General features: G+C 40.7%; 1 protein-coding gene across 1 annotated transcript in view; it reads right to left on the bottom strand.

Annotated features, from left to right (window-relative positions):
• Window positions 1–10,661: 10,661 nt before the first annotated feature.
• The window catches only part of LOC306741892 (receptor-type tyrosine-protein phosphatase mu), a gene marked incomplete at its 5' end in the record, with an annotated part of 140,768 nt that continues 129,391 nt past the window's right edge, over window positions 10,662–22,038 (bottom strand). Inside the window, 10 exons of the mRNA XM_079224225.1 lie at window positions 10,662–10,769; window positions 11,369–11,504; window positions 11,701–11,864; window positions 13,410–13,535; window positions 15,609–15,740; window positions 16,830–17,003; window positions 17,395–17,544; window positions 19,466–19,601; window positions 20,801–20,955; window positions 21,581–21,697. Coding sequence (XP_079080351.1) covers window positions 10,716–10,769; window positions 11,369–11,504; window positions 11,701–11,864; window positions 13,410–13,535; window positions 15,609–15,740; window positions 16,830–17,003; window positions 17,395–17,544; window positions 19,466–19,601; window positions 20,801–20,955; window positions 21,581–21,697 — 1,344 coding nt within the window. The 3' untranslated portion in view covers window positions 10,662–10,715. The remainder of the gene's footprint in view (window positions 10,770–11,368; window positions 11,505–11,700; window positions 11,865–13,409; window positions 13,536–15,608; window positions 15,741–16,829; window positions 17,004–17,394; window positions 17,545–19,465; window positions 19,602–20,800; window positions 20,956–21,580; window positions 21,698–22,038) is intronic.

The raw sequence follows: 22,038 nt of genomic DNA, 5'->3' as shown, positions 1-22,038 counted from the left end.
GTGTAGCTCCGTCTACTTGTTCATAGCTGAAGGCAAGGGGCTTAAACAGCTCCTTTCAGAGGGCGGAGTTCCTGAAGGCAATTCCCCCTGAGGGGCAGACAAATGTTACACCAGATGTTGCCTTTTTTACATCTGCAAAGAAATGCTTCAAGTAAGTGACCAAGGACCTCCCTGCACAGCCTGACATAATAAGATAGATTACTCACACATATGTTTGGTTGTAGGATGTGCAGAATGAAGCCCTGCAGGTCCTAATGGTGGACGGATGTTCATAAATGAAGGTGAAGGTTTATTTTCCAGACCACTGGCCACTAAAGTAATTCCTATAAATAAATAAAAAGTCCATCAATAAACATAAAGCGTTCCAGAGGAGAAAGTGGTTCTTTAAACAAACAAAAACTCAACACAGCAATTTCCAGGTTATGAGGCCCTCCCCTTCGTAGCCCTTTCTGTTCTTTTCCTCCACAGAGGTGTCCGTACTCATACAGCTTGTCCTGCTCCTGTCCCCCATGTCCTCTCCTATCTGCCCTTCATCATGCTTCCCAGCCCTGCCTCAATTAGTTGCCTTAAGCACCTGCAGCTGGGTGAGTGATGAGGCAGTCTGGGAGATGTAGTGCCGACCACGGTGGCCATTTTGTGGTGTGGGTGCTGATCCTGAGTGGGAATGTAGTGTCCCTATACCTGTCCCCTTGTGATCCCACAACAGTTAGAGAAAGGGTGAACAGTAGAGTAAAACTGTGTTTGCCCGGGGTCATCCAATCACAAAATCTGCCCCTGAAATGCACCCAAATCTGGTTAATCAGTCAGAAACACAAAATATGCGAAAACAAAATGATTACACTTACCGGAGGTATATTTCACATGTCCATATTTGTTTCTTGTTTTGAAATAACCACTGCCATCATAAAGTAGAGCATGGCTTTAATTAGCAGAGATAGCATTATATTTATTATAAGTTAGTATCAGGTCACCAGGGAAATACAGTCTAACTCATGGGGGGAAAAAAACACACACCCAAGTTGCAGCTTATTCACAGTCACATCGATGAAATATGCCGTTTTGATTCAGCCTCGAGTTGGCATTCTGCTCGAGTTGACAATTTTATGTTTTACATTTGGAAGAAAATCTGACAAGGCAGGTCATAAAAAGATTTAAAAAAAAGAGGAAAAAAAAATTGACTGACATGTTTCATTAAGTTGCCACAAGGAACTGCCCATCTTCTTATCTGTATGGGGCACAGGTCTCAACCGCTGAGAATTGCTCTTCCCCCCGATGTTACGCCTGCAGAACCCGAGATAGGAGCTTTGACACATGGATGCTGTCGCCATTAGACGTCCACACTCTCCATGATGATGAACATTGGCTCTTTTACCAAATGAGTGGTTCCTGAACTCGGCAACAAAAGGAGGGAGAGACATCCTTTAAGAATACAACGATGACGCTTCTGTGGTGTGAGAGAACTCTGTGCGGCCCAGTTCTACAAGTCTCCATGTAGTTTTCTCTCTCCTGTGAGAGGGCAGGGCAGTAGCAGCGTCGGTCTGAGAAATGATTCAAGGAGCCAAACATGAGTCATGCTCAACCGCCTCTTTGTCTTCATCGAGGTTAGCAAATGGCGGGAGCGATGGATGTAATCCCAGCACTGCCATCATCTCACTACAGGCAAAGGCCGGCACACAAGGCTGCACAGCAGAGAACAGCCTCCATAGAAGTCGTCTTGATTGGCTAGATATACACTCTCAGAGCAATGAGATAAGCACTTGAAAAAAACACAGCAACCTCCCTCTCAAGGTAAACAGGTTATGTAGTGTACTTTGAATGTCACTAATTAAAACCCAAAGTATTTTCTCTTTAAGCATACCATGAGAGTAGCTGTGGGGAAAACAGATTACTGTATGTTGTAGCTCATTTGTTTTCTCCATGTTTAAAACATCAACATTCAAGGTCAAATCAAATTGCAAAAAAACAGACATGTTTTTCAAAGTTACTAACAGGTGATAGTCATGTGGGTATAGTTTAGGTTTTATTTGTCAAGATTTTTGAGGTAATTGTTTTTTTTGCCTCCAACCAAATTAACAGATGTGACTGTAACTTCTTCTGTGGTGCTTAAAATGAGTGAAAAATATGAAAAATTATGACATATGAAAAATTAAACATTCGTGGAGAATGTAAACTGGTCACAGTTTTATTCCAGGATGAACTGATCCATTAAATGCTTTTCTTTTCTAAATAGTCTACTCCATTGTAAAGTGACGCTATCCTGGGTCTCTGATTTCCTTGTTGCTTTCAGACATTATCATTGCAACTGTCGTATGACTGCACACAACCAATCACTCGAATACAAAGTGAGACAGTCGGAGAGTCCGCTCGTTCCCTTGTCAGGCATGACTCCCCAACATACAACATCTCTACGTACTGCCTAATAAGCGCCCGATGAGCATGCTCCCCATAAGCTGAGCACCGCTCCAGATCTCAATAAAGATGCACTACCTTGACATCTACCTTCTCCCCCTTCAACTCCCTTTGTCGGCTCACCATGTTGCGAGTGCCGAACACAGGCGAGTACAGCTCAATATAATGCGTTGGAAGATAAAGGGACTGACTCCCTGCCATGCCAAATCTATCCAGAACGCTATTATGGTGCCATGGCAACAGATGAAGACACGCAGGCCTCTTTGGATGGGGGCACCGCTGGTTCACTCATCTTCTCTGCTAGACTGATGGCAGGAAAGCTCCACGGGGCTGCTATGGCAACAGACTGATCTTATGTAGAGAGGGACTGTTGGCTGCCACGTAACATGGGGGCCAAGCCGTCAGTTTCCCCTTGAGTTGCAGGAAATTAGATGAGGACTTGACCTCGGGCAGATTCCCAATATTATTTAGCATCTCGAGGATTTTTTATATGATGGGGATAGATATTCTGAAACCAGCATTTGTGTGTGTTTTGGGGTGTTTGTGTGTGTGCGGATATACATATGTTGCTCGCTGGACCCGCTTAAAAAAGGGTGAAAATGATGCAATATTCCAGCCATACACCAAACTAGGCTATCCACTTGTGAGTTGACACTAAGCTTGCAACTTCTAAAATATGTAGTCTCAAACTACTGAAATATGTATGCCACATCTGTGCCCGGGAAGACTGTTTCTCCAGCCTTTTCACATGCAGCCTCTACCAAGAGTACTACAGCACCAGCAAACTCAGAAGGCTGACAATGCAATCCCATCAAACTGTCAAGGGGATAGAAACAATGTCAGGGAAGAGGACACATCTCACTCCCTCCCCTCCATCTGCATGGAAATGGAGGAAATATAAGATATGGATTGGCCTCGGATGTAAGACCTAGACAAGGCCACTTTTTTTATGTTAAACTGCTCTATTGATTGATCGCTTGCTCCCCCTTGGTAAACACTCAATGGCAGGGCTGGAACTGAAAGCAAATACCCTGAATTATTGGAAGCCAGCTCAAAACAGCTGCTGCATCATTCTCCAAAAGAATAACGAGGATGCAGGATTGATTAGAAGCTTTTGCAATTTTTTGCCAAATCAAGATTATGTGAGAGGTGATTTAAAGGCGGTAAATCTGATCATATGGCCACATGTGGCCCAGTCTGTTGTCGTCAATTAAAATATACAGAATTGAAAGCAAGGCAAGTGAGGTAAATGTCCATTTCTGTTCTCAGACAGATTTGCCATCCAGTCTGTGCAATTGTTTTTGTGGTAGAAAAGCATAAGGGGGGTTGTGGTGGTAAAGAGATGAAGGCCGGATGAGAGAGAGAAAGAGAGAGAGAGAGAGAGAGAGAGAGAGAATAATCCAGTCCCTGGAGATTGAAACAGGCTGTTGTCCTCCAGTTGCTTCAGCTACCCTTTGACCTGTCTGTGGATCTGTAGTTGTTGCATGTGTGTGTGTGTGTGTGTGTGTGTGTGTGTGTGTGTGTGTGTGTGTGTGTGTGTGTGTGTGTGTGTGTGTGTGTGAGAGAGAGAGAATCTGCAATGCTGTATGTGTGTGTGAGTGCTGGATGGTTGCTTTGGAGGAGGCTGCATCCTGTAATTCAGCGAGCATCTTGATTATGAGAAAACACACCACTTAATCTTTCATCAGCAATTGGGGAGTCATTACATATTTATTGGTTTATTTATTACATTGTTACATTCACACAGAGTAGACTGGGTGTGGGGACAATAATATGATGTTCATGACTTCAATGTACATATTCATAATGGAGACCAACATTTTGATATACTATATCTATCTGTGACATACATCTAGATGTGCTGAATGATGGGCATTACAATACGCACCTTAACAGAAGGTTAACAAACCAGAATATTTGCTCATCTGGCCATTTTATATAATTGTAGATTAAGTCTTTTCTGATTTCTTTCTTGCTTTCTCTAAATGTTTACTTTAGGGGATAACATGATAATTACTTGAATTGAATATGAGCTTTGAGGCAAATCAAGTCTATAACAGAGTGCTTAATAGAGCTCTCCACAGCTGACGTTGTGTCACTGTGAGCTTTGTCTGCACGACACAGCCATCTACTGGACATGCAATGCCAAATCGCAGCGCCATCTACAACAGCGGCCTTGGCCCTCTCAATTGCAATATAAGGCATTGCATGTATGTACACAATATAAGGCATTGCAATATATTATACCTCAATTGCAATATGATGTCTGGGATGAAAGGTTAACTCACTCTCATTGTCAAATTACAGTCAAGGTTGTGGAATAAAGTATTGATTTGTTTTCCCCTCATATATTTAGAGGATTTGTCTCTTTTAGGTCGTTTTGAGTCTCTCCGTGGTTGACTAGTCATTTTGCATTTGCATCCCTTTGCGGTTACTTTGAATCTCTTTTTGGTCATTTTGTGTTCTTTCGGTCTCCTTGCATTTCATCAAAGTCATTTTGAATCTCTTTGTGGTTGTTTTGCAGGTTACTTTGGTCACTTGGCATTTCATTCATGTTTTTTTCTAGCCTCAAATCGCTGAAATCACTGGAGCATATTTTTAAGAAGGATGAAACTTGACAAACCGACCACAGATTTGATGCTTCAACAACTAACTTCTTGCCTGAAAAAATCATAAAATTACATTCTGTGAGTCAACAATGAATGAATGAATTGTGCATATAACTATCACTCTTTTCTTTTTTCCCCTTAGGGAATAGGAAAAGAGCAGCGATTGAAAAGTAGTATAATTTTATTTCTTAATTAATGTATATTTTTTAATGTGTTTCATATGTTTAAGTGTGCATATAACTAACTCTCTTTTTAGCTTTTGTTGTCATAAATGGCCTCAATAGCATCCACTACAAATTTTAAAGAGAGCAGCCCCAGCATTACTTTTTCCCAGTGGCGGGCCTTGGATTTGGTACCTACGCCTGCTGTTTAGTTTAACAGCTGATCGCGGTTATAATACATGTAGTGTATTTGTGAAAAACAATGACATTATAAAATATATATAACTTTTAACTATATATATATATATATATATATATATATATATATAAACTAAATTAGATTTAAATTTAAACTTTGTAATTCTGTTTAGGCCAGCAGAGAAGGCTTAGCAGGCCCTGACGGCCCACCACTGCTTTTTCCCCTACGTATATGAAATGTGTTAGGCACGTGGAACACATGGTGACTTAAAAAAAAGGCCCTTTGAACCATGCTCTAAAAACCTTATACGAAGTCGGCCATTTTGATTTTTCCATAATATCTCGAACATTTCTAGGTGCTATACTTTAAGGAACTCCTCCCATGGAATTAATTCTGTGATTAAAAGTTATCAAAAGCTTTCCATTTGACGGAACGGCATAGCCGTGGCATGGCGGTCGTTTTACGTGAATTTCCTTTATGTAACTCACTGGACTTGCTAGAATCTGCCCCAAACTTGCCATGCTTGATAGCAGTCATGGCCTGAGTATGTCGACAAGCCAATTTTCACTCAGACAGGAGGTCAGTGTTATGTGACAAACAGCATCTGATTTAGATGACATTCACATTATATTGTCTCCACTGGTTAGCGCAGTAACATCTAACATGTCTACCGCCATGCAGTGGATACAGGAAGCGGTGGACTGTTTGCAAAGTATAAATTACAGCCTCACTCCATGCAGGAAGAAAACGTCTAACTCGTGGGCGCGTTGTCTATGGTCGGCTGCTTGAGAAGACATCACGCCAGTACCCCCGACGTGCACAAAGGTGCGAGGGCCTGTACATCTCGGCTTGCAGTTTTAATTTGATTTCTTAATTAATGTATATTTTTAAATATCAATATTTGTGTCAAAATAGTATATCTGCACCAAACATATGCTTTTTCTGCTTGTCCTGCTCTGCTCATGCAGCTCTGAGCTGCATGTCTGTGGTGCTCGTGCACGTCCTGGGGATCAAGTGATTCTGCCCAAGGAAGACGGGTCTAATACGCAGTTTAGCCAATCACTGATTAACAGCTCTTGCTATATGTTTAATTGTGCATATCATTAACTCTCTTATTACATTTTTCTTATTCTTTTCCCTCCCCCCCTTAGGATCCATGATGTTATAATGTCACACAGTTACCGAGTTCAATATATTGAAATGGAAATGAAAGGTTTCTGTGATATCATGTGTGTTATTGGTTCTATCACAGGAATTTCACATCACGAAGAGCTTTTATACATAGAAGCTCTCAGTGATTTACAGCTGGGAAAATAGTTCTGGAAGGAGCGAGTGATGATAGGACGTGCCATTGTATTTCGTCATTCATGTGTATTTCTTTATGCATATGTTTAATTGTGTATATACCGTAACTTACTATCTCAAAATCTCTTATTATTTTCCCCTTTTTTCCTTCCTGCGTCCACACCAAATGCAAAGCAAATTTTTCGCACGAGAAGATTACGTACAAAGACGCAAATGGATATGAGTAACGCGCAATTTGCACCGAGCGGCGAGAAAAATTCACCTCATTCGCCTATCAGTGTTGAGATGTTCCGCCTATCATCACTGACGTCCTGCCGTTGTTGAATAAGAAACTATGGAGGATGAGTGCCGCCTGGAAGCAGCAGTCATCCAGACGCAGTTCCTAGAGAGGTCGGTCAAGTTCACCGAGCTGTGTGCCCACACAGATAGCCGCACACAGAGACTTTAGCTCAGGGAACATCTGGTGTGGATTCTCCCAGTAGCTCCACTCACGTCATGCTTCGATAGCAGGAGCAGCCCTATGTCGGTCTCCTTGTGTGAACAGAGAAATAATTCACCAGCAGCGCTGCAATGAAATATGAAACCATCCCTGGTGCCACAGCGCCCGTGGCTCTGACCGACTGGAACAGTGTGTGAGGGGAAAAGATGAGACGTTCAGCTTACATGAAGATGTGCCAAAGATTTCTCCTTTCAGAAATTCCTCAAGGCCCTGCTGCAGCCTGTTTATGCAAAGTAGTGCCAACACAAACCAAATATATATATTTTTCTTTTTGTTGAAAGAAATGGAATATGCTTTGAACCAAACATTGACGGTTGCTTATTAGCCATCCAAGTTTTTATTCCTGGGACTAATAACAGTAGAATTGCAAAGAGATGTACGGGATTTGCACAATAATAGGCTCCATTAAAACAAGAACCTTATCAAACCTTATTTTTAAGTCTATTTGCTTACTTCACTATTTCTCAAGAGTAGCATAATACCAAACTGAAAAGCATGTTTACACTGACCTCTTGTGGCTAAACACTGCATGTGGTCAGACGCTCTGTTGCAGCTGTAGCTAAATAAAAATAATAATATATATATATATATATATATATATATATATATATATATATATATATATATATATATATATATATATATACATACATATATATATACATATATATATGTATATATATATAATATAAAGGTATGATTCAAGATGTCTTTCCTTTAAATTGTATAATGTCAGAAACACTTGTAATGTTTATATCTGCTGGCCAGCAGTCCCAGGGTATAATTAAGTTTGACCTTGATTTAGACTTTGCAACCTTTACAACAAGGAACGCCATGTACTATTAACATATGTGTACTTAATATTACAAGCACTGTACTCAGTTGCACAACCTGAACACGGTACCACTGAAAACTGTTTTGGACACATACACATGGTCACATGAAAGTGCAGGAAAGATACTGAGGGGCACCACCAGAGGGAGACAAACCCAAATTAATCAGATGACACAAGGGGCGCGAGCAAGCAGATTTGACTGAGATGAGCTGTGTCGCAAAATGTTTTTCTCTAATAATGTTTCTACAGTTGTTAAATAGGAACAGGATGTACTGAGCCACTTCTTTCTTTACAGGAAACGATCCACAACCTGGACCAGAATAGATGTTCAAACAGACAAAATTTGTTTTCAAAGATTGCATTTTTTTTCTGAGGTGTTATTAGAGCTTTTTCTAACCATTAATCAACAATTAATGTATTTTACATATATAATTTATGCAATACACTGCTGAAAAATAGTTAAGTTAATTTATTACACAAACATATTTGTGTAATATCATCACTCTTCCAGTGGGAATGCAGAACATACTATACTCCCTTACACTATACATGATGGAACTGAAATAAAGATCAATGGATGAATCCACTTCAAACAAAACAGTCAGCCTTCCTCAACATTTACCAGTAAACTCGAGGAGCCACTTTTCGACCACCATCAGTGTATCATTTAAGTTTTTGTTACTGTGCTGTAAGTCCTTGACAAGCTTTTTAGAGGTCAGTCTTTGTCTATTTCTACTCTGAAAACCAACTCAGGTCTTTTTTCCAGCAGTTAGGATAAAGACTAAAAGCTTGGAGTCAATCGTGCCTTGGATTCAAACTTCTCAAAGTCACCACACAGGTAAAACTGTAAAACATGTTTTTGTAAAGAACATTTTGAGAACAAGTGTGCAGATGGTCCGACTGAAAATATTTGGGATGATTTCAGAAAATAAACTCTGGCAAACAAGAAATGGGAGATACTTACATTTTGTTCAGGAACATAATCTTTACAAATGATTCAAAAAGCATTTGTGAATCTCCACAAACCACTTTTATGATTTTTGAAGTGTGAATGCAATAAGCAGAAGCTAATGGTGGGCTATGAACAAGCTACTCCACGGTGGCGTGAGTAATGAGGCTGTAAAGGCGTGATGATGTCTTGTAGACTCATTTAGCCACTTGTTGGCAACCACATTTTTAAGACACTTAAAAGCTTTAAGATTCACAAGAGGGATATTTAGTTAAGTTTTTTATATAGCAGAACAAAACTTAAAAATCTCGTAATCTTGTGAAATAATATTAATATTATATTCCTTTTCTGCTAATATATCCTCCTCAGTCCTACACATTGTTCCTTTAAAATGGCTCAAATATTAAATTTGATAGATTATACAGTTTGTTCTTAGATGTTGACAAAGCTGCAAAATAGCAGTAAAAATACATATTTTGACCAAATACCCTTTAACACTATCACAATGATACATTTGATACTCTCACTAAACGTTGAGTCAAATAAGCAGCATTTGAACGGCAAAGTAACACGTCAGACGGTTTACCTGTTTGTAGAGGTTTTGTTGTCCAATTAGGGTCCCGTTTTGTGACTGTTCGGCCTGTGAGAACTTAAATTTCATAATTTCATTAAAAAAAAATATACTTCGAAATATAACTGTATCCATTTGCAAAATTACAGGAAAGCCATCATTCATGTAGTAGCATAACATTATAACTAAAGATATGAAAACGGACCAATACTGTGGCACTTTTAAAAGTTGCAAACATGGAAGTGATTGTGTTATTCCTCATCTCTCCAACAGATGTCATCTTTTCCAGCTCCACCCACAAGGCAGAAATGCACAATCCAATGTTCATATTGTAGATACATTTATATAATATCTTTTTTTCTTTACAGTGGAATTGATCCGTCACACAAGTGACTAAAAAAAAACACACAATACAGTCAATAAACCAAACTTATAGAACATATGATTGTCACTTACTGCGAGTCACAAAAAAAGTACATACTGTGAATAAATAATCTACAGAAATATGTACAATATGCACAGCAATAATTCAAATGGAAGAGCAAATAAAGCTTTGGATCCCTGTACAGGAAAAAAGGTAAGCAGATGTAGACTGAGCCAGCTGTCCCCAACATACAGTATCAAGCAATAATCATCTAGAAGTCAGAAATTTACAGGATATTTAGTAACATTTAGGCTTTGAGCTCCTGCATTTAATGACTTATAATAATGAACATAAAACAAAAATCAGAGCGAATAAAATGAACACGTTAACGCTATGTACAGTATCGCATTCCACGGAAAACTGGAGAATATTTAATACTCATCGTCCAATGAGGATCAAGGCAACAACCACAGGACTACAGGCGGCTGAGAGAGACAGAGGCAGAGAGAAAGAGGGATCCAGAGAGAAGGAGACTCACAGGAGAGGAGAAAAAAAAAATACCCTCATTGTGCTCCTGCTGGCTTCCTTACAGCCGGTACTGACAAAAACAGAACACTGTACAACTCCGTTACCTTTCCCCATCTAGAAGAAGAGAGCTGGTCAAAAAAGAGCTGCATGTCTGGTTATGTGCATACCTCTCTCCTGTGGAGTCGGTAAGACACACACACACACGCACTTAGCACAATGCACACATGTGAGCTGCCACCTTCTGTAATGTCCCAAACTTTAAGTCTCTGGTGGGTTCAGTAGCGCGTTACCCAGAGTTCAAGTACTCCAGTGCCACTTCGTAGCAAAACTTGTACTGATCCTACGAGACAAGAGGAAACAAACAGAACCATTAGCGAGGCGTTCACGGCCAGATGAACTGGCTATCTGCACATAGGCCTCTATTAGTAGTACACTTGCAGCTTTAACCTCCCCTTCATCCCCAATACACCCGCTTTGTCAATTATTTTACTATATAAATATGCACCGTGTAAACATAATATCATCTGAAATAAAGCCAGGTTTATAGCTACATTTTGACAAGCCAGGCACTTATCAGGAGGCCCTTTTCATCTCAGATATTGTGATAGATATATTTATTTGTATGTTTCCATGAATTGAATCATCTACTGCAATTATCCAATGGTTTAGATGTATAATATCTCAATGCAGGTACTTTTAAAGGGGCGATCCACCAATTTTATAAATGAAGATCAATGATTTGACTGCTAAACAGATGGGCTTGAAAATGACAGAAAGCATTAGACATTTATCTAATCATGATAATAATAATATATTTTTTTCTCCCCCCAACTTTATTGAAGTAATACAACTTGCTGGAGCATCTCCTTTAAATAGCATCATGGGAGGTTATAACAAACTCAAACAAGACTGACAAAGTGCTGCTGCAATGCTCCTCACCAGTAGGTCCACCATGTTGGGTTTATTGTTCCTCAGTGTTTTGACAGCATGGAAAACATCCACAGAGCGCTGGTGTTGAAGCATTTCGCACACAATGCTGATGGCACAGAATGTCCCACTTCGGCCGCCTCCGTTCCTAGAATTATAAAGAACGAGACATGGATTAACAAATAATATAGAAGTAAGGATTTGACAAAAACACAGATTGAGGGATGAGGAGTTTCATAGGTTTTTGATGCAGTGAAACTCTTCAGTCAGTAGGTGGAGATGTTTCATTTTTAATGGCAGTGCTGACTGAACTTCCCTCTGCACTCAGTATAGTGATAACTTACAGACAGTGGACCACAGTGCGTCCCTCGCCCCCGTCGTACTCTTCCTGCCACTTGTCCACCTGTCGAATTAGCTTGAGGAAGGAGCGCTTGGACATGGGCGTGTCCCTGTACATGGGCCAGCCCAAGAACTGGAACTGCTGCACCATCCGGTAGCCGTCCTGAGGCTGGAGGGGAAGGACACACTGGTTATCCCAGGTTAACACACATAGTAGGGGAGGTGGGGGAGGAGGGGGGTCTGATTGACAATGCAACAATGCAATGCAACAATGCAATCAGACTGTAAAGATGCAGCTAAAGCTAAGCCTTGATGGGGACAAGTAGGGCAAGAGATGGATATGGGCAAGAGGAGTCACTGAAGAGATGAATGCGCGGATAGATAGGCTGATAGATGAGCACAGTCTCAGCTGGAGACAGATAGTTAAGAGCTACAGACACTCTAAATCACACTCAGACATATCGATCAATAACACTTGTCAGAGATCATGTGTGATTAGATTGTATTCCACTTAACGCGGTGGTGGTGCCTCTGCCGTCCAGACGGTGTTATAACACGCCGATATGAGGAGTGATTGTTGACAACCGTGGCAGACTGTAAGGCTAAGGAGCTTACGCAGGTGACTGCAGGTGAGGTCAGGACCCTGACAGTGCAGGGATGTATGGTTGCTCAAAGTTAAACGTTCACTTCCCCCAGACCGAAAAATACATAGACTGACCTACCTGTAGTATCTAGCATGTATGTTTTTATTTGACAAAGTTGTGAGATATGAGTATCTGAAATTTCTTCCTTTACTCCAATAAAAAGTGAATTTGGTTTGTGGCACACGCTCATATATTTGAAATATGAAATTTAAAAGTGTGTTTAACAACTTGTCCTTCCATAATCAGCGTGCTTGTTGCTCTTGATAGCCAACGCGCTGTCAAAAGCTTTCATAGGGGCTATTTCTTCATTACAAAGTACTTACAATAAAAATGTTCACAGCAAGGTCTGTGAATTATCAAAAGGAAACAAGATCAATCTGAGTGGTCGCAGGATGATTTTTTTTTTTTGTGAAATACTGGATAGAAATCTTTCAAATAGAACAAATAGAATCAGAAATAATACTCTTTGACTGAGCTGCTTACCAAACATGTCCTGAGGTCACAAGAAGACCCTGCTTTATTTTAGGGGACACACACACGCTGAAAACGATTATGGACTACTGATGTAAAGCACTGGTTCCCAACCTCTTTTGCTCATCCCTTCAGAACAAGGCAATTTATTTAAAAAAAATATTTACATGCCTAGATAATGATATCATTCGGGTAGACTGACCCTTTCGGGCAGGTTCATGTTCTACCCAAAGGGGGTTAGTCGAAGGAGCAATTAGGGAGTTCAACTTCTACTTTTTTTAACTACGTGTGAAAATGTCTCAAGCTGTCAAAGAGACATGTGACTCGAGGCGATCACACCTCCATCCAATCACTTGTGCAGCGGCATAGTTAAAGAACAGAACGACTCTGCCACTGCACAGCTTGAACGGACAGGCCGGCGCATGAGTGGGATGTGTGAGGTGTGCAGTCACAGAATAAATTTGCTGTTACGATGAAAACCACAGAAAAGACAAACTAGTTGCAAAAGTAAAAAAATGGCATGATCACACAATTGCAGTGTTTGTCCGCGAAAAACAAATGACTTTCAGTTTGAATCGTCACCCTCCCATGTCCCTTACCCGTGCTGCATTGTAAATCCGAAATATTCTGCTGATAATGTCCTCCTCCAAGTCGGCAGAGACAAACTCCACCTGGATGGGTCCGTGGCGGTGGACTCCGTTTTCTGGCCAGTACTGTGGGCACAACTAAACAAAATAGGCACGTACAGGTGCACACACACACACACACACACACACACACACACACACACACACACACACACACAGAGACAAACATTGAAGAATATTCATTAGTTTCGGAGTCCAAACTCTCCCAAGTAAAGCCGTGACATTGATTTCAACTCCTCACACATACTGTAAATGCTAAAAGGTGTCTGTGAGATACCAGAGGTAGAGAGCGCAAAGGTGAATTCAGTCAATGTGAAGCGCTTTCTTTTTACAATATGAGGAACTTTTTTGGGGGGATCAACGAAAGACTAAACAGCAATGTGTTGTATTGACAGCATTCTCCTTATCAACTAACCATTTGTGCAAGAAATTAAACAAACATTCCTGGAAAACTTAGACTAATGTTAGACACACACACACACACGCACACACACACACACACACACACACACACACACACACACACACACACACACACACACACACACACACACACACACACACACACACACACACACACACTTTATTTTGCCTCAAAGCCATTTTTCTTATTATTATTTTAGAGAAAATCTGAGAATCTGCTCTGTGCAAAGAAAAGGTAATAAAAAAACACTTATTAAAAGATGCTTGATTGATGAAAAAGTAATTGCTAATTTAAGACAATTTATTAACAGTTTAATTTGGCTATCTATTTCAACAATTGATTCATTACGTTTAGCTCAATCAACATTTATCTATTTAAAAAGTGTATTAATTACTTTAGCTTATTATTTCGACTGCTAATGCATTAGCCATCTATTCTAACCATCATTACAGTATATTACTTTTAGCTAACTATTTAGACTGCTCAGTTTGCAAACAATTGTTCACACACTCAGTCGTAAACAATGACATTCAAATATTACAGCTGACCGATTGCAATGCATTTCTTAATTAAACCTCATTTTTAGATTTGGCTTTGGGTAACTCTGATGTGTTTTTCTCACTATTTTTTAACAGTTTCAAATATACGATTGGTAAATCAGTTAAAAAAAATTATCAATAGATCGATGAAGAATAAAACATAATTGATAAGTGCTATTGACCGCTCTGGAAGCAGCAGAAGAAGATATACACCCCTGGGACAGCATCATGAGAGCTTCAAAATCTTCTCTATTCAGAAGAGAAAACCCAGTGAAGAACATGCACCTGCAGAGCACACTGCTGGCCTCACAGCACTTAAGCAGACAAGTGGAAGTGAACACGTACAGATGGACAGATTCTGCACAGACAGACGAGCCCACATGCAGAGTTATTATCAAACAAGGGAAAAAATAGAGAGGAATGCAAATAACAGACCATGCATATAAATGGACACACAAATATACGCTTTCTTTCTGGAACACAGAAAAAAGCACAATCACATTTACAGTCTGTGTGGCAGCAGGAGCACTACTTTCTAGCTTCCTTTGAGAGCCTGTCAAAATTTGACAAATTCAACAGATGCAAAAACAAAGATGCTGATGGAGAAGATGGTAAACCTCCACCTCCCTCGTCTCCTTCGACGCCTAACCCCCTTTCCTCCCTTCCCACCTGTGCTGTTTCCTTGGCTGGCTGGCTACAGTGAGAATATTGAATGAAAGGCCCTTTCTATCCAGCCAGTCAGTCAACCAGTCAGTCAGTCAGCTAGGGAAAGGAATTTGGGATGGGGAGAGCAAGCCTGGCTTCAGGCTTTGATCTGCGGGTGTTATGATGGAGCCTCGGGCTGAGAAATCTGGATAGGCTCTTCCACAGGCCTGTCTCTACATCTACCCGCACTTTCATGGCAAGTCCTCTTCCACTCCGCAGCATCCACCTCATTTCAAACATATATTGCGTGTGTTTGCCAGCAGAGATGCATTTATGTTTTTTTCATACTGAAAGAAAACAAAAACAAAAAAGCAATATCTCCCTGAATCCAGTTCCCACGCTGTCCTTTTGTTTGACTTTATTAGATACAGAAAGGTACCGCATTGTCTGTTTGTCAGCGTGCTGCTTGCAATACCCCTCAAGGATTATTTTGTGTAATGTAATGTAAAGTGTGTTTATGCACGCATATCAGGTCGGGTTTACCTGGGCCGGGTCGACATCGTTGAGCATTACTATGGATGTGCAGTGGTAATCCAGAACCAATCTCCAGAAGTCCTTCACTGTGTTTGGTAACGGGTGCTGGGTCACTATGAATGCAGAGGGCTGCTTGTAACTCTGGAGGAGAGCAAGAAAAATAGAAGAGGGGAAAAAGAAGCAAAGAAGGATTTGAAACACTGTCGCTACATACACCTCATGCATATTATATAGCACGTAAGCTGACAATTTACCAAGAATAAACCAATAACCATTTTAAAATGACCTCCATCTTTTGATCTGTCTCACACTGAGTGCGGTTTTAATGGAGATTCCATGTCTGTGGAGATTATATTAGGCCGCTGCACTTTTAATGTGGTTTCTGGCAAGCCCAGGAGTGACGGAGAGGATCCTGTTTCTGAAAGGTCGCCTTCTCAATCGAGGCAAGAGCCAAAAAGTCCATCAATGGACACAAGCTTTGTCAAGGTGTTCTTTGTTAGGTCTACCCCGAATACATTTAACACTTGAAAATTGCTATACATTGCATTTCAGGTATATTTTGTATTGTCCTGAAGTGCATTTTAGCACTACAGGACAAATGTCAAAAATGAATGTTGAACTTTAAGTTAAAACCCAACCAGTACACAAAGTCTTTGAAAAAAGGAAATTTCAAGATCTACAATTTCATGACAACCATAGCCATCTTTATCTGATGAAGAACACGTGACGCGATTACAACCTTGAGGACAGCAACTACATTAACCTTGCATTAAGTAGGTCTATTTTTCGAGTTTTCAAGGTCAATATACGAAACTTTGAACCTTAACTCAACTGTTAATAGTGAAAAAAAGGACATTTTATTAGGTAGAGAGACCTGACAATATTTTTGCTTTCAAGTTTCAAGTCACATAATAATCACTCAAAGAGAAGTCCTTTGTATCAAAAGCTGAAACACCAACGCAACCACTCACATTTTCCATAATAGACCATAATGTTTTCTATTAAAAATACTTGCTTTGCCTGTCCGGATTAGACAAGAAAAGCAACATGTGGGGAAGTAATTACCTGGTGTGATTACCTGCCTTGTGACTCATTGTTAATTTACCACTTTAAAAATCACAAGAATTCCATTAGCAAGAATTCCAATAACGCTGGAAAGCTCCTTTAAGTGACCCAGTGAAGTGAATATTCTTCAAACGAGAAATGTTCTCGATGGCGTTCATCTCTTACATCCATGAGCGCAGCGTTGATATAATTGGAGCTCTCCCCATCGATGGTGATCAGGAAGGGGAGGCAGCGGTCTGGAGGAAGGACGTCCATGCAGCGGTTCTTCTCGTGGTTCCTGGGCAGCAGGGCGATGCTGCAGTCCTCCACCCGCAGCGTGGGAGTCACCATATTCAGAGTCTGTCAGGGTTGAAGCAGAATGACGCACTGTCATACCAACGCTGGAAGGTAGGCACTTGCGTCTTGAGTGTGCTAATTATCTCCCAATATGGTAATTAACAATGCAATTCTTTAATCAGTTACATTAGCGATAGCTCTTACTCCCCTGATGTGACTGTGATGAAACTTAGGGGGCCGATGCATCTCATATAACACTGATTGATCCAAGGAGGGGTGCTACCATTACAGATTAAAGCAAGGTGATATATTTGCTACTGATTGGCCCAGAGGGGGACTGCGCCACTCATCAAGAGAAAACATGTTTACTGTTGTTTTCAACTTATCCTGCACTTGAGATAATGCTTGATTAGGGATTTGCAAACAGTTCCTTATTGTGTTTCAATCTCCTCACCCTAAACTCCTCTTTGATGGGGCTGGAGTTGGTCTGTGGGTCCAGGCGGTTCATGTCGTAGTACACGGAGCGGAGCTGACTGGCAGGAATGGTGGTGTCGCCACACAGACATGCCTCCAAGATGGCATCATGGATGAAGACATACTGCTCCTGCAAAAAACAGCATCCTCATTGCGGATCTATCATACTTCTAAGGCTCATGACAACCAACAGAATATGATTTTCTTTTTACCAATAGCAGAAATGCATGAGCCAGTGTTCCACTGCATTTCTGCTAGAATAATTCAATGACCTTTACACGACCTTCCCATGATTATTCTTTACCCCTGAGGCAGTTTCTGTGACTAATATTTGTCATTGTCTGTCTTCAAAGGTTACATTACATAATTTTGCATATTTTTGGTACATAGCTGATTTAACCAACGATAAAAACGTTGAAATATTTAGAGGCCCGGAAAAAAGTATTTTCTTAAATTCCGTGATCTTTTCGGGTTTTATCATGACCCTCTCGTCATGATCAAGGCATGAACTAGGCAAGAACAAGGCTGACGTCTTCAAAACTAAAAACAACCCCTCCGGTCCTGAACTTCATGCAGAGCAAAACTGGAAAACGCAACGCTTCTCCTCCTTCTCCTCCTCCTCCTCCTCTTCTTCCTCCTCCTCCTCCTCCTCCTCCTACTCACATCAGTCAGTCAAGCAGTCGACATGGTGACACAGCTTGAGGCTTGACGCAAATCTATTCTGAAGTGACATTTTCAGCTGACACTCCCTTGTCACTTTGGACCAAAATCCGCACACATGCACAGGGGTCACTGATTTACAGATTTACAGAGAAACATGTGTTGCCATTTGTTGAGTCTAGTGCAGAGAGTGAATCGCTGACCGGAGAGTTTGACTAGTTCGGGGTGGGTCAGCGGGTTGGTGGGAACACAGCGCTCAAACCAGAATCCACAGATTGATAGACCGTATCTGAGCTCATAAACTATAAACAACAACAAGGCTTTTCATTTCTGCGAACAGATTAAACTACGTTGGAGAGTTAGCGTCTGGCCGCAGACTGAGGTGCCGTGCCAACAAGCCTGAACACCTGCGAGGGGAAATACACACATACACACACTTTGAAGGTCACTGAATTTGAGGAGAGTGACTCAGGGTGAACAACATTTGGTCTCCAGTTACTCAAATCCCAATTCGGATGCCAACGATGAAACATTTGCCCATTAAGTCCAATGACGCCTGTGATTTAAAAGGAATTACGGTGAAATGATGCATCCAACGAGACTATGGACACCTCCAGATGGCTGGTGTTCAGGAAAGCGCAAACTCCTTTGGTAGCCCATACTGGCATAGAGACGGAGGATGAGCCAGGGAAGCTTTCAGCCATCAATGAGCTAAATGCTTTCAGTTACAAGCCTCTAAACCCTTTTATTATAGCATGTATTGCCAAGCACGTGTGCTTAGCATCCTGGGAAATAGTTAGGGTGCGCACTTCAATAAATGTCTTTGTGAGAAATGATCATAAAAATGTAAAGTTGTCGCCATAAATACATCTTCTGTAAAAATAAACACAATTCATCTGATATTTCTAGCTGGTTAAAACAAGCACTGAAGAGCACAGTGTGCTACAGCTGTCACATAGAGGTCAATTATAATTTGGATAGAATATTTTGAAATATATTCCCATTGTTTGAGAAATGCGACACTTTAACTGGCACTGGAAAAATTAAAACTAATTATGCTGCATTTTAAAAGATAATGGGCATCATCAGTCACTGGCAAAATGGCAAACACATAATCTTTACAGACACAATCTCTTATCCATTAGAAAAATGTACTAATAAAAGTCAGGTAATGATTCATTTCCCTGAAAATAATATTGAAAAAAAAGCTCCTTTCTTTGGTATGAATTCTGAGCATTTGTTCTGGGGCACCAGAGAAGTGGGGCTTATGCTCGCAGATACGAGTTAATCCACAGCCTGTCGCTCTGCATCCTCGCTCTTCCTCTTACTCATGAGCTTCTGTGGGCGGGCCCTGCTCCTCTGAGGCCACTGTGGGACCAGAGCTAGCGTACCTCAGTCTGGACCATGTTGACCCTCCGTGAGCGAAGCTCCCTCACGCAGTTGTAAATGTCCACCACACCCTCTCTCTCTGCCATGTCCAGCATGATGTCGATGACGATGAAGCAGCCTGTCCGTCCCGCCCCAGCACTGTGGGGAAACACACAGATTATTTACCTCACAGTGTGCAATAGAAAGCAGTTGGACACCTAGATCTTGACAATGTAGCATAATGTCTTGTTTGTGTTTTTGTTTAGGCCTTTAGTAGCCATATTTTTTTGTTTGTTTTACAACTACAGCCTGACTTGATCTGGTGTGAGCACTTGTATATGGTGGTTTACTGAGACTGTTTGGAATTGCATTCTAACTAACTATTCATACCAAGTATGATGTCAAAAAGAGTATGTAATTTGCATTCTGCATATTAATGCTAGATTAGTAAGAATGTCTGAGTATGCAGCTTGAGTTTACTGGACATACTCAACTGCCCCTCAATGCATTACGTTGCTTCAAACTGGGCTTTGTTGGAGATTTGGAGCGAGGCTAAAAGCTGTTAAGTCACTTTATTAAGTATAAATAATATTTCAGGCCGGAAAGTAACCATTCAGATTTTCCAATATGTGGTCAGTTCATCCAAATAACGGCCGTTAGACGGTATGATTTTAATTTTGACTTTAAAATCTTATACTAGTGCTACTGTTACGTTATGTTTTTACCATATTTCAGCATCTATCATCATCCTGCAATGGTCACTTGTAGCCAGAGTGGCTGCCGAAAAAGTTGCATAGTCTCACTTTAAGACATTTCTGACTCTGGAATTGTGTTTGTGGTGTTAACAGAAAGTCCCTGTACTCGGGATATTCCAAAGAAGTCAATACTTTTTTAAAGGTCTTTGGTGGAGAAGTTCTAATGAAAACTTTTCTCAGACAAGGATCTCAAAACCAACATTGTCTGCATGGCTCAATGCAAACAATGTTTTGACCCATTAAGGGCAAAGGGAGTTTGGAATACAAAACCGTTTAACCTACTAACAATAAGACTGACAAACAAATGTTGTCATGTTGGAGGAAATAGTGTTGATCGTTATATACTTTAGATTGATAGCTTTTCATTCTGGTTTGTCTCCAAAATATGAGACCTATGCACAACTTGTGCATAGGTCTCATATTGTCGACTCTCTAACACTGCAAACTGCTAGTTTTTAATCTACAGACTAAATAAAACCGTGGAGAATACAATCAACTCCCTGGAAGGACAGAGAAGAGGGTAGTGCGTACATAAGTACGCACTGCCTGGTGAGGCAGAGTAGCAACAACAGCATGAAACAGGGCAGTCCGGCCCACACCAACCTGCAGTGAACCACCATGGGCCCAGCATTGGTCAGAGTCTTGGACTTGACTCTCCTGATAAACCCAAGCAGGCCCGTGGCGTGATAGGGCACCCCGTGATCCGGCCACCCCGTGAAGTGAAACTGTCGGATCTCCCGGATCTCATGAGCCCCTCTCTGAGGAACAGAGTCATCATGTTAAACACACAAAGCACAGCAGAAGACGGGCTGAGAAGACAGAGGATACAGTTTGCAGACGATATGAGAAGTCCTTCTAAAGCAAATACAGAGCTGGATTGAATGCAAACACACACTTCATGGGAAGGGGGAGGAGGGTTGAGTAAAGTTTGATCATCTAAGAGCAAACAGGATGTCCAAGGCCGCTGTAGCTTTATTTCTTTACCGCCTGTCGTACAGGATTATATGTTGCATCCATGATCTGAGTTTAACATAGAAAAATAACAATTTGCAATTTTTTGTAACTTGAAAGATTTACATTTTATAGGTGGATTTATTGCCTGCTGCTTTGGATGATAAGGACAACCCATTTGCACAAGTCATATGCAACGATAACTCGATAATAAAGGACACCTTTGGAAATAAACAAGAAGACCTTATACTGTATAATCAAGTCACAGGAGTAAAGACACTTTTCAAAAGGTGCTAATGCAAGCGCAAAGCACATAACCCATAACTTCTTCACACAAACTGTTCAATAGCCAAAAGGTTGAGGTCTAGTACCGAGCACAAGTATAAAGGTTTTTTCAAACCTCTTATGGACAATACAGATGAATAATTGTACCTTCTCTACAGCAAAGGTCCTGATGACGTACTCTGACAGCAGCTCAGTCTCTATCAGCGTCACCTTGATATCTCTGTAGATTTCAGTGTCATCAGGCCAGTATTTACAGCACTTTACCTGAGGATGACAAAAACATGTTTTATAACCACATGCACACAATACTGTATGCTAACTGCATTGAATTCACATTTGCATACACACAATGCTTTATTTCACTGCACACTCAAGTTAGCAGGCCCTCATTTTTTTATCCGATAAAGATAATAGTCATCCTATATTTGCTACTTGATATTTAATTTCCTTGAAGTCAAAATTAGATTTTCTTCATATTAGTTTTAACCCCATGTCAAGGATCTGCTGTAAATGGGAACATTATGTAATGATGGAGAGCTCTTTGTCACAGTATTGCTATTTCATTCTCACATCGATAAAGTAAAAATGACTCTAAAGGTAGACCG

Source organism: Taurulus bubalis (assembly GCF_910589615.1).
Source record: "Taurulus bubalis genome assembly, chromosome: 1".
Lineage (NCBI taxonomy): Eukaryota > Metazoa > Chordata > Actinopteri > Perciformes > Cottidae > Taurulus > Taurulus bubalis.
The sequence above is the reverse complement of the archived record's forward strand: the minus strand, read 5'-3'. Positions and strand labels throughout refer to the sequence as shown.